Source organism: Nannobrachium achirus, assembly GCF_963921795.1.
Source record: "Nannobrachium achirus genome assembly, chromosome: 12".
NCBI classification, from domain to species: Eukaryota; Metazoa; Chordata; class Actinopteri; order Myctophiformes; family Myctophidae; genus Nannobrachium; species Nannobrachium achirus.
In genome coordinates, this window is record NC_137832.1 from 3,283,581 (window position 1) to 3,297,893 (window position 14,313).

The 14,313-nt window shown below is 43.2% G+C and overlaps 1 protein-coding gene across 1 annotated transcript; it reads left to right on the plus strand.

Moving 5' to 3' along the window:
- Positions 1 to 339: 339 nt before the first annotated feature.
- LOC308294981 (atos homolog protein B-like) lies at positions 340 to 14,078 on the plus strand (the record flags this gene model as incomplete). The annotated part of the gene is given in 8 exon segments (XM_080737917.1): positions 340 to 362; positions 1,247 to 1,343; positions 8,916 to 9,044; positions 9,928 to 9,996; positions 11,779 to 11,892; positions 12,530 to 12,596; positions 12,599 to 12,638; positions 13,925 to 14,078. Coding segments are annotated over 8 exon segments (693 nt in total).
- Between the last annotated feature and the right edge of the window lie 235 nt (positions 14,079 to 14,313).

Here is a 14,313-nt window from a genome sequence, read left to right on the forward strand (position 1 = left end):
GAGCTTGTAGATCGGATATTTTTTAAACACTATGATAAATCTTGAAAAATCTTCCCAGGCAGAAAATATTTTCAGGTGGGGGTCTGCAGAATGTGGTGGTCCTTGACATGAAAATGTTTAGAACCACTGCTTTAGACTAGTTTTCAACAGGTCTGAAATTGCATCCCAACCCAAAATGCTCATAGGTCAATGCTCATAAGTGTCACAACACAAATCACAACACAAATACAAATACTGCAATACTTAAACTAACCAATAAGACGTGGTGATAAGTGACCGCCACGTCGCATACACAAACTTTAGAAGGCAATGGTAGCCAATCAGGAGGAAATATGGGAAATGGGACCAGGCGCGCAGATCCAGTAAATGCATAGGAGGGGACCTGCGTGCGCGCGCGCGCGACCGATTTCGTTTTTTTTGCGTGCAAAGATCGGTTTTCGGGCGGTTTTCCCCCCTCATTTTCATTCAGATACGGGCATTAACGGTTTTATGATGTATTATTTATTTACTTATGAAGTTATCACTAGTGCTGCAATAACCAACACAACCAAAGCTTACACGAAAACACACACTTCATCAGAAACTTACCATTGTTGCTTGTTGTGGTCAACTTGGTCCTTCCGAAATGTACATAGTTCTAACTTCTAGTTCTGTAGCAACTTGGGACAGCCAGGTCGTGAGGTTGGTATCCATTTAATTCCAATAAACGTACAAGCGTCAAATGTCATTGTCCAGATCCAGAAAGTAATTTAATTGAAACCAGTGCACCAGTCAGTGCTCTTCTCTAGACTCTAGTCACAGACACCCAGAGAGTTATAATAAGGACACACAGCCATAACAAGTCGCCATATTATGACGTCATCACTGAGTCAACTGAAAGCTATTCTTCTATGGCTAGAAAGGCACTGCCGCACAGGACGGTCTGGACCAAACCATTTAGGGATTTTAGATGGGGGGGGCTTAAAAATAATCGCTCGCGTTTAGTGCGTGATTTTCAGAATTCAGACCCCTAAAAGTTTGGCTTGGGGGTCCCTGACTGGGGGGAACGGGGGGGACTTCTGGAAGTGAATGGAGGGGACGAAATTGAACCTGGAAGGTGACCAAAACACCTTGTCACCCCCCCATTTGCGCCCCTGAATGGGACAGATCTCACCGCCATGTCAAACACACAAACACTGCGAGCTTGTAGATCAGCTATTTTTGAAAAGTCTTGACGTTTTTTTTAACATTGTGTCCCCTCCAGCAGACAGCTCCGCAGTGGAAGACACAGCGAGTCGTCGTGTCGTCCTGCCTCCAGCTGGCCCTCGTCCTCCTTCAGCAGGTCCCTGCTGGGGAACTTTGAGGTACCTTTAATGACCTTTAACTCTGTCACTGCCAAGCATATTTAACCAAACTACTAACCTTTAATGATCTTTAACTCTAAGCATATTTAACCAAACTACTAACCTTTAATGACCATTAACTCTAAGCATATTTAACCAAACTACTAACCTTTAATGACCATTAACTCTAAGCATATTTAACCAAACTACTAACCTTTAATGACCATTAACTCTAAGCATATTTAACCAAACTACTAACCTTTAATGACCTTTAACTCTAAGCATATTTAACCAAACTACTAACCGCTGACAGACAGTGTCTGTAGACACAGAGTATTTTTCCTATTTTTGATCGACCCCCTCATTTTACGCTCTCAAGAGTTCAATTATTCGTAAACATCTGCATTATTTAGAAGTCTACACAATTAGAGGATGTAGAACATGTTTTATTTTGATCGATGTTTGCCTGTTATCTCTCCTATGCTAACCAAAATCATATCCAAGATCCAACAACAACACAATGTTCTAGGTTTAGGGTCTGAGAGGCTAAATGTCATCAAACGGTGGTTCTGTGGCTCAAATGCTGAATAATTACTGAACCATGATGTGAAAAAACTGATCTACAGACCCAACCCTCTGGACGAGGACATAGAGACAGGAGAACAAAAAGACAGAGATGAGTTTATAGACCAACACGGAGCTAGAAAGGAACGCCCATAAACATCACATCCGCTTTTAGCGTGGGGGCAAATAATACACTTTTCTCCATGTAGTTAATACAGCGTACACACTACACAGTACACTATCGTTTTAATCACGTTCAGAGTGATTTTTTTGGATGATAAAACACTCGACAGCCAAGAAAAATCCATCAGAAGGACTTCTGGAACGCAATCGTTCACTCGCCGTCGTAAAGTTCACTTATTATTAAGATAACAAGCCTATTATGAATGACTGGCTAACGCACCGCTGTGCTGCACGGAGCTACTGTACCTCGCCACCTCGTCTAAACTACTACTCCTGCCTCTTCAAAACCTCTGGAATAAAACGGGACCCAATTTTACTCTTTACGTTGACCACATCAGTCTACTACACCAAATCTATTTTTGCCAATCTATGCAGTGCCAAAAATCAACAAGCTCGCAATTGGGTTGTGTTCTCCCTGGCATATAGGATATAGAAGTCGGAGATCAAGTGGTTTGTAATCAGAGTCAGATTAATATATTCCCCGCAAATTACACAAGCACTGACTGAGATGGAGATCTGTCGTTTCTGTAGGCTATCTCCAAGTTACACAAGCATGAGATGAGAACGGAGATCTGTTTTTCTCTCCATCTACTCTACTCCCTGTGTTACAAAAAACATGTTTGCACATGCAGTGTTCAATCCTGGTAGAGACACTAATATGAGATATGATCAATTAAACGTGCCACAATATAAAACCAACAGCCAGGCCCATTAGTCGTCAATAGATTTGAAACGTGAATATGGGTTTGCCTGTTCTATATGTAGGCTAAATCCATTCCCATTGCCTAATACACTTACAATGGCATCCTCCTCCTGTGTCCTTCCCGTGTTCCATGAACATCATTGCTGAATTAATGGCCTTTGTTTTTTGATATTGTGATAAGTGTAATTGATCATGTTCATGAAAATGTGAAAGTGTGTCTCTTACCAGGTGATTAAATCAGTCAGATAACCATGGCATTGATCCGACCAGTCCTATAAGGACAATAATTAATCCCGATGCTACTGCAGATAGTTTTTTTGTCCAGTTGCAGTAAGGAATCAATGTAATTAAGTGGTTTATAATCAGACTCAGATTATCCCCCGTGCATGCGTCAAAGTTGCACAATAAGCACCCCCTCTTCCCTCTATGCTACAAAACCTGTTTACATTATGTCTTTAATCACCTGGTAGAGACACAATTTCAATATATGATCAATTAAACTTACTATAATATAAAAAAAATATATTACGTTCAGTCGTCAATGATGTTTATAGAACACGTCGTAGTGAGTTCAAGTAGGATAGAGACCTGATCTTTGAATATATGTCAGGATCGACGCCAGTTTAAATGTATTTTCTGCAGGTTTGAAACTAGGATAGGATTGTGTTGTGTTGCGTCGTGTCAGTGTGTAAATCCTTGCATGATAACAAGCTGTTAATGGCTGTAGACAACTGGAATTAATTTAATGTGCTCTATAACCATCATTGATTAATTAATGCTTTTCGTTTTTTGATACGATAAGTTTAATTTATCATATAGAAAATGTAACCACGTCTAATACCAGACGGATAGTCTAGATAACCCATGGTCTTTGATGATGCGACCAGTCCTTAACTCTTATACTGCTTTGAACGTTCCTGTTCGCCCCAATCCTCCAGAGACCTCTGTGCCAATACGGCCGTTCGTTCGTTTGATGTTTTTTATGGATTATGATAAAAGACGTCCTTGCGCAACTTTTCAATGTATAATTGGTCGTCGGGTCGTTTTGAGGACAGCCGGAAACCGCGTCATAAAAAAAAAAGTAAACAGACTGTCCTGGCTCCGCCTGCCTCTGCTAGCCTTGAGGGATTATATTGTTTTTTGCATCGGACTGTTAGTAGAGACAGAGAGAGAGAGACACGTTGGTAAAAGCGATCATTTTGTCGGAAATCAGTTGTTTTATAGTATTAGTAGTATTGTAATTGTAGTAGGTAGTAATTAGTATTTAGCAGTACTAGAATATTGAGATGTATTAGGACAAGTAGTAGGCCCTGCTCAGCCTCAGCTTGTTTGTATCACTCCGCCGAAGAGCAAGCGACCATCCCCCTCCACCCCACGGCTTGGGGCTCCGGGGGCTGGGGTCGCACAACCAGCAGCAGCAGATCCACGGCAGTGGTGTCAGTTCAGAAAAAGCTAAGGTATGGCAACATGACTGGTGTCTTTCACGTGCGCCCTTGCACGCGTGAAAGACACCAGTCATGTTGCCATACCTTAGCAACAGGCACGATGAAAAGTACATTTTATTATTTCCCCTTGTAGCCAAGGTATGGCAGCTGCCATAGCTTGCCATACCCAATTGACGCCTCTGATCCATGGAAGGAAAGTTTCGACAACAAACTTTAGTTAGAATTAGGATTACAACCTACCCGCGTTGGTGACCAGCGCCCACGGTGGTCGTGATGATGATGATGATGATGATGATGATGAAGAAGAGAAAAAGATCCCTGCAGCCGTTGGCTTTGAAGAGAAACATTATTCCATTTCTTGGTGCCGTTGGTCGCGAAGAACCGGGTCAAAAAGTGGATCAAGAGCCTCCTGATATCCCGATATGGACTCGGAGACCCCCGCCGTCCCTGAGAGTGATACCCCCGCCCGTGTTGAATGGATCCCCGCACGGCACACTGGACACACATCTCCACCGCAGCAGAGACCACCAGACGTAGCCTACAGAGGCAGAGACTAACTGGACGATTTGGCCGACGAAGAATGGCTTCCGCGTAGAGACCCCTTGGAGAACAGAGGCCATGATTCTACTGTCGAAAGTGGTAAGACGTAAATCCAGTGCATGCATGTATACTGTATGTGAAAGATCGCTTCAGGCTTTCTTTCCATCGCATCCTCGCATCCGCGAGCAAGCCTGGTTTGAGTGACAAGCCTCGAGCCTAGTCTGAGTGATCTCTATTGCGAATAAACCAGTGGGATCCGGGGGTCCAAAAATGGATCAAGAGCCTCGTGATATTGTGGAAACCGATCCCGACGGAGCTCGACCCCCGTGTAGGATGGATCCCCCCGCCCGGGGGCTCACATCGCCGCAGCAGCAGAGACCCATGTACCGCCGCGAAAAGACGGACGAACTGGGCGATTTGGCCAATGAAGAATGGCTTCCGCGTAGAGACCCCTCGGAGAACAGAGGCCACGATTCTACTGTCCAAAGTAAGACTTCCAATCCAGTTCATGTATGTATTGTATAGTTGTATACTGTATATAGTTGTATACTGTGTGATAACAGAGCATCCGTGTGGAACTGGAAGCCTGGGATGGGGGGATGGTCAGTGATCAGTGAGATAGGGTAACGGTTTTCCATTGCGACGTGTTGCCACTCCGACATTGGGATCCGGTCTAGAGCCCGCCTACTGCATCCGGCTATTTACACGTACACATACATGCAAGAAATGTTTCCGTATCCGGACCGGATCAGTAACTTGATCCAAGCAGTTAGGATCCACGTGCTTGGTTTGTTTTTGTCGCTACTCAGGACACACGTGGAGTTCCTATCACGCGCGTGCACGTACCGCGTGTAGTGTACGTGCACTGCACAGCCTACTAGGATTATTTGATGGGAATTTAGGATTTATTGGCTTAGTTTGTGTGTGCGTGCGTACGATGCGTGTGTGTGTGAGAGAGAGGGAGAGGTTTCTTTTTATCGTCGTCATCATCATCATCATCATCATCATCATCAGTAGCTGATGATGTAGCTTTTCAGTTCAATTCAAAGGAGCTTTATTGGCATGAGAAAACATACGTTTACATTGCCAAAGCAAGTGTTACAAATAAAAACTGTTGAAAATGGGGAACATATAGTTGGAGGGAGTACAGCTTTGTGTAAACAGAGCTATGTTGCATTGTGACATTTTATATAGGTATACAGGGTATAAAGGGAATTTCACTGTGACAGTAAATGCATGGTAACTATTTACTATAACTGCATTTTATGTTATATATGAACTTATTGTAAGTCATTTGCTAAATGTCAAAATTGTAAATTGATTTGTTTAGATATAAACTATTTGATATTTTCCTGGCTATGATTTTAGATGATGAGTCGACGATGATGATGAGCCTACTTCTTCATTTCCACATCGTGGTCGTCCAAGGACAAGGATAGGTAAAGAAAAAACAAACTTTTTTCTGTAAATCAGACTTAGCACCATGCACATGCTCACATAGACATCAAAGGGGGCTTGAGCCCCTGCCCTTTTATCCATCTGTAAAAAGTGCCCTCTCCAGACCATGAATGCTGTTTTTACATAATTACTATATATATATATATATATATATATATATATATATATATATATATTTGTGTGGTAAGCAGGAAGTGCATAGAATGTTAGAGAGGCAGGGGTTGACATTTCTAAAACGGCCTTTTGATGAAAATAGTAGGCCCCCAACCTCCACGCATTCTGCTGTGACGCGTTGTGAGCTTGAAGGTGTACTATTTTTCATGTATTTTATAGTAATTATGTATTTGTATAATTTACAGATCGACCATGGGCTCGTGTACGAGTTCAGCAGACCCGGTGGAGCCCTTCCGGAGGAGCCTGGCTGGAGTGAAACAGAATGGAGCCCCAGGCCCTGTGCAGGCTGAATGACACACACGCACGCACGCACGCACGCACGCACGCACGCACGCACACACACATATACACTCTGTAGACATGTAGTGTCACAGTGAGATAAAGAGAACCCTGAAAGCTGAAGCAGGATTCAGGCTGAAGCTCATGTCACTGTGTCAATGTTCTGCACTGCTCTTACTACTGCTCTTACTTCTCTTACACACTAAAAGTGTGTAAAAAGACACTTTTTCTTGTTTTTATTTTTTTGAATTTGTTTGTAAACAACCACTGATCATAGGTGTGATGTTACTGAAGCCAACAATAAAAGGCTAAAGAGAGATTTCTGCCTGAAAATGTATTCTTCACAAAAATGCATTTTTCTCAGCTTTATGTTCTCAAAGAGCTGTTTTTAGGCCACATTCTGCAGCTTCTAGCTAATGAACAGAACAAGATAAAAACTCGAAATCTTTTTCTGTTGCAAAGTAGACATTCTATTCTTCGTTGCCATATAATTGTTGTCTTTATAGTCGAAACCAAATTTCTCCAGTAGGCCTTCAAAGATGAGCGACAATTCTCAATTTAGCTGGCAGTGGATTGAGCTTTTTGTTCAATTCTGTGGCAGTAAAAGAGTTAATAATATCAGACAATATTTAATCCCAATGCTGTTTAATTTTAAATGCATCATTTTTTGTCCATTGGCAACCAAGGAATCAATGTAAGACATTGCAATTAATTAAAACATCGCTATACTATTAAAAAATCGGATTTGAAAAACACGGAAAAACACGGAAATATCCATTCTACTAATGGGGGTTGGTGTAATGTTTTCCCCCACGCTTGACTCCGCCCCCGGCTATGACGCGTTGATGACAGAACGCCGTGTTGGTGTATAGGAGGATTATAGTAGGATGCATTAAAAACTGACATTGTGCAAGAAATGAATTGAAAACCTGAAATGTGTGTCCACATGTGCCCTCTAGTGTTGGTTTTGAGAACTGCCTGCATGTCAGCTTTCAACCTGGGCAACATTTCTAGTTCAAGCTAAAAGCTGACAAAATCAGTTGTGATGCGACATACGTGTCGTGAGCTTGTAGATCTGCTATTTTCAAACATTCTGTACTTTTACTTTTGGTACTTTAAGTACATTTTGATGCCAATACTCTCATACTTTTACTCAAGTACAGCTTGAATTCCGGACTTTTACTTGTAACAGAGTATTTCTATATTGCAGTATTGATACTAGTATTGATGAAGTAAAACATTTGAGTACTTTCTTCACCACTGATTGTCCTGCATCAGACTACATGTCCCCATGATCCTAACCAGCCCCGAATGACAGAGCCGAACCAAAATAAATGCGTCTCTAAAAGTGAATGGGCAGGAATTTCATAGGCCATGAAGGCCATGGCCATCATTGTCCCTCACTTTGGCCTTGTGCCCCTCAAACCAATGGCATGACCTGAGGCCACAGTGGCCTTAAAGGAGTAGTTCACCCCCCAATTATAATTTTTTTTCTATTGATTACTCATGCCATGGAGACTTGTGTTCAATAAGATTTGTAGGTTTTTGTCGCATTCCTAAGACAATCATTTTATTACAATAAATGTACCTCCATTGATTCCGGATGGAGACCCGAATGCATGTGGGTCCCCATCCGGAATCAATGGGGGTAATTTTACTATAATCAAATGTTTGTCTTAGGAATGCGACAAATACAAAACAACATTATTGAACTCAAGTCTCCATGGCATGAGTTATCAATAGAATTTTGTTATCAATAGAATTTTGGGGGTGCACTACTCCTTTAATGCCCCAACTGACTGTAACACTTTCTCCTCTGTCTCTGTCTAGTCAATATGTAGACACCAGTGTCTCTGTCTAGTAAATATGTAGACACCAGTGTCTCTGTCTAGTCAATATGTAGACACCAGTGTTTATGGATATGGAGTTCCCATGTTTAAACCAATCCAGTATCTTTGATTGGTGCAGGGCTGAGCATCAGATTGTAAATACCTGTTTATTCATTTCACAGCAGATATTCTACATATTAAATGTAACCCTTCGTTTAATTATTTCAATGGTCTAAAATCATGGTTTTATTTGATGGCCTTCCTGCCCCAAAGGCCAAGTGGCCACGCCCCTAAAATGATGAAATTCCAGGCCTGAAGCCTCGTGTGTTTTGTTGTCCAGGACTCCATGCTGAAAGGTGTGTTTGTTTTGTTGTGCAGGTCAGTCCATGCTGAAAGGTGTGTTTGTTTTGTCTTCCAGGAGTCCATGTTGAAAGGTCGTTTCTGCCCGTCGGGGAGCATCGAGGGCTTCACGGTGGAGATCGGTGCCAGCGGCTCCTACTGCCCGCTTCTATCCTATCCTATAGCCCAGGGATTCCCAAACTTTTTTGTTTCAGGACACCCCATAAATATTTTTTTAAATCCGAGGCACCCCTACGTACATTATAATTTTCACTCCCAGCACCTTATATTTATAGCATATCGTCGTTGTCGGGTGGAAACCTTGTATGTGTGATTGATCATGTGATAGATCGGCTGTTTTCACTAGTTTTGTGCGACGGTCTTGTAAGATGAAGCAGGGCTTTGCTTTACCAAAAGACGTACACATTTCAAAGTTGGAGATATGAGGTTTCTGTCTGACATTAACGATATTTTAGTGATTATGTTGCGAGGAAAACGTTGAGATAATAGCCATTTTGGTTAGAACTGACTTCTTCAAGTTTAAAATGATACTAAATATATTTTTAAGTGTCCAAATAAATATCAAATATTATCATTATCTCGCGGCACCCCAGGGTGCCCGGTCACTCACTTTGAAAACCCCTATATCCTATACATTTTGGCCATTTGAAAACAGCAATAAATTGTGAGCTTGTAAATCGTCTATTTTCAAATGGTCAAAATGTATATAGGACACATCGCTGAGAGCTGGGATCCTAGGCATTCTAGACCATTCAGCTATGGCCGCCCCAATACACAAAGTAACTAAAGTTTTCAAATAAATGTAGTGGAGTGAAAAATACAATATTTGGATCCGAGATGTAGTGGAGTAGAAGTAAAAGTATTGGACCTACAATCTAGATGTGTTATTTTCACTAGTTTTGTGCGAGTCAGAGCGACAGTTTTAGGTAAGTTGAATTTACCAAAACTATACAAATGTGAAACTTGGAGATAATGAGGTTGTGTGTGTGTGTGTGTGTGTGTGTGTGTGTGTGAGTGTGTGTGTGTGTGTGTGTGTGTGTGTGTGTGCGTGTGCGTGTGCGTGCGTGCAGGGGGTGATCTCCCTGGAGGCCCTGGGAAAGAAAGGCTACAGCGTGCCCAGAGCAGGGACCATTCAAGTGGTGAGATGTTTCTCTGCTCATTCCAGAGTTTCCCCGGTTTTATCATGTGTCCTTCCTGCGAAAATAGCAGCTCTACAAGCTCACACAATGCGTCCCGTGCGATGCGTTGTGTGAGCTTGGAGATCTGCTGTTTTCAGAGAGCAGCACCCGAGCGCAACCGAACATGAAATGACTTGTATTTTAGTTCTACACGCCTCCAAATATCTCTACCCAGGGTTTCTGAAGAGCTCAAAACCCGAGGCTGTTACACACTCCATAACACATGTATTGAGTACCTGGTATTGATTGATTGATTGAAGACTTTATTAGACTTACTTAGAAAAGCGCTATAAAAATGCAATCCATTATATAGTCAGGAAAAAAAAGTGCACAGAAATATATACAGTAGGAAAATACAAAGAAGAGTCAGGGGAGGGTAAGGCTTGGCTATCAATAAGCTTTGGGCTTATCAAGCCTGTTATCGAGTATACAGCGGCCCATGACATCATGTTTAAACAATCAAGACAAAAGGCGAAGAAATTATTACAGTATCATAATATAAAGCCATTTAAAACTTATTGCACACTAATGAATAATATTGTTTTAATGATACTATTTGTTTCTTTTGTCAATTGTCATTTTCATAGATGGTGGTCAACCACAAGCTTACAGTCACAACAACTGGAGATTTTTTGATCAAATTTTTATTTTTATTTTTTTCAGAATTTGTCGTCACATCTTTCCACAAAATATCAGAAAACGCTCTATAGAGGGTATGCCCGTGACATCATCATCATACCCAGAAGTTATGCGGGAACGCCTACTGAGTGGCAAAAAAAATACTTTCTGGCCTTGACAGCCCATACATGCAAACAGAAAAGTCCTATCTGATTGCATTAAACAACGTTAAACTCACTTTGTCAATCACTTTATGCATGTGCATACTAGAGCTGGGATTTTTTTAGTCCACGCCGAACAGTTTTTTGTCCGGCCCAAATTGACATCCGACCATTAATCATTAAAATGCGTCTGACCCGCTCCGAGGCCTGGCCCTTATATTTCCCACCGCTTTTTCCCATCCTTTCTTTTACTTTGAGGAAGCCACTGATTTACACTGACTAGCAGACTTGTTCTAATGCAGCTGCACACTCATCCTGCACGTTTCTGTGTCTGGAAAATAGCCGATCTGCAAGCTCAAAACGCATCGCGCATGCGAGGCGTTGTGAGCTTGTAGATCAGCCAATTTCGGCACAGAACACGCCGTGACGACGAAGTATAAGCCAGGATTTAATTGGTAATGTGTGTGTTGGACGGACGAGGCTTGCACAGTGCACTGCACACAACTCTCGCAAAATAAACACTAGACCACGTTTACCTCAGCGTTTGCTACGTTCTCACTGCTTAAAGTTATGTCTCCATGCCTGCAGCATTAGAGCGAGCAGCACACATACAGTGCCACACACACACAGAGAGAGAGTGCATGACATGTCCGACCCGAATCGACGTCCGACAATGAATTATGAAAATGCATCCGGCCCGAGCCCGAACCCCCGGGTTCCGAAGGGCCCCGCAGGTTTTCGGTCGGGTATCCCAGCCCGGCTCAATAAGCAAGATCGATGAAGTGCTCATTATCAATAAAAAGTAACAAGCTCCCTCTGTGTGTGTGTGCGTGTCCCTGTATGTGTGTGTGTGTATGTGTGTGTGTGTGTGTGTGTGTGTGTGTGTGTGTGTGTGCGTGTGCGTGTGCGTGTGCGTGTGCGTGTGCGTGTGTGTGTGTGTGTGTGTGCGTGCGCGTGTGCACAGACCTTATTCAACCCCAACAAGACGGTGGTGAAGATGTTCCTGGTCTCCTACAACCTGGGAGACATGCCTTCCTGTCACATGACCTTCCTGCGGCACCGCATCTTCCTGGTGCCTGTGGAGCCGGGGGAGGAGCCTGGGGCCAAGGGGGAGGAGCCTGGGGCCAAGGGGGAGGAGCCTGAAGCCAGAGCGGAGGCGGCCTCCACAGGTAGGCCTGTCACAATTGTTGACCGAGGCCGGAGAAAAGGTCCTTATGTCGGCATTGGTCTTTTTTCAGGTTTGTGCAGATCATAAAGTTACAGAATATAAGCTTTCAAATGACGTGTCATTCATTGCAATCTGAATATATGTGGATTGTTAACTCCACCCCTCACCCGCCCTAACCTATTGGTGGTGATCTGCAGCTGAAACCTGAGAACAACAACCATACATTAGCCAACAGAAACTGCAGATGTAAATGTTGGCTTTGACCCTCCTTACACCCCCCAGAAGGGTGTAAGGAAACACAACTCGTCGCGTTGTGAGCTTGCAGATCAGCTATTTCCACTATCAATGTTCTGTTCTGGTATAAAGTTGTCGAACGTGACAGTTGTTTCTTTGTATATTTAGGTTATGTGTCATATCTGCCATGTGCAACTTCAAAGCCTACAAGCCAAACAGAAATGTAATTGTCGACGACACAAAACACAATTAAATCGTTAATCGCAATTATTTGAGTGACAATTAATCGTCATGTAAAATGTCATATCCACAGGCGGGGAAGGTGCCTCCTCAGGAGGGGGAGGGGCCTCCACAGGAGGGGGAGGAGCCTCCACAGCGGGCGTGGACAGGAAGAAGATCCTCTGCTACCTGATCCACCTCAGGTGTGTGTGTGTGTGTGTGTGTGTGTGTGTGTGTGTGTGTGTGTGTGTGTGTGTGTGTGTGTGTGCACACTGACGTGAGTCACATTTGAATAATTTTTCATTTAATACATTCAATGCTCAAAATGATATTTTTTCCCCCTACCCTTGTAAAATCACAGAATTTCGCACACCTGTGCACTCACACGACTCTGAGGAATCTGGTTCTTTAAAGCCTCTCTGATCAAATCTCCCCATAGACTAACATGCTCTGATCAAATCTCCCCATAGACTAACATGCTCTGATCAAATCGCCCCATAGACTAACATGCTCTGATCAAATCGCCCCATAGACTAACATGCTCTGATCAAATCGCCCCATAGACTAACATGCTCTGATCAAATCGCCCCATAGACTAACATGCTCTGATCAAATCGCCCCATAGACTAACATGCTCTGATCAAATCGCCCCATAGACTAACATGCTCTGATCAAATCTCCCCATAGACTAACATGCTCTGATCAAATCGCCCCATAGACTAACATGCTCTGATCAAATCTCCCCATAGACTAACATGCTCTGATCAAATCTCCCCATAGACTAACATGCTCTGATCAAATCGCCCCATAGACTAACATGCTCTGATCAAATCGCCCCATAGACTAACATGCTCTGATCAAATCGCCCCATAGACTAACATGGCAAGTGTTTTTTAGAAGTGCCTTCCAAAACAAAAAGAAAGCCTTCTATGGTTCTGGTTGCGTTGACCGTAGCCCAATCATCTCTGAAAATAAATATTTTTAGAATAAATAAATAAAACATGTTTTGTGGACCTCCAACAATGTACTAGGCATGATCGTGATCGCGAAATTGCATGTTTAACCCCCATACCAACCCCATCTTTCAAACAAGTCAGCCGTGTTTGTTTACATTTGAAGAAAACATAATGGCTGCTATCTCCTGAATGCCTGAACGGATTTCCAAGCGGATTCTTTTGTTTGAAAGCTGGGAAAAGCTTGCACATGCGTGGTGCATGATCTGCACCAGCGTGCACACTATTTTTTTACCCTTTGTACCCTTTGGTGGCAATATAAGAGGTCCCACTCTACATATGGCACTGACTGTGTTAATGCTTGGCAACAAAAAGGTTAACAGCCAATGAGGGACCAGCATTCCTGGTGATGCCAGAGGTGAGCGCACCTCATGGTGTGCTCTGCTTGCAAGGTGCAAGTTGGTTTATTGGAAGCGTTGAAGGGAAGTCTCTTTTGCTAAACTGTTCATTCTCATCGTCTTTTGGTTCCTCCTCAGATTCCAGAGCTCCAAGTCTGGAAAGATCTACTTGCACGACGACATCCGGCTGCTGTTCTCCCGCAAGTCCATCGAGGTGGACAACGGGATCCCCTACGAGCTGAAGAGCTTCACCGAGGTGCCCCGGAATCCCAGATACTCCCCCAGAGTCTGAACCCCACCCCACCACAACCCAGGAACCCCAGATACTCCCCCCGGGTCTGACCCCCACCCCAACGGGTCTGAGTCCACTTGAAAAAAGAGAAGGCGGATCCGAGCACTCAAAAAATAAAAAGGAGGGGAACGGACGTAAAAGCAGTGTACTTTATTTCAAGACATAATAAAAGCCGACATGTTTCGACCCTCTCGGGGTCTTCATCAGGGCATATATGAGGCAAACAGACAAACAC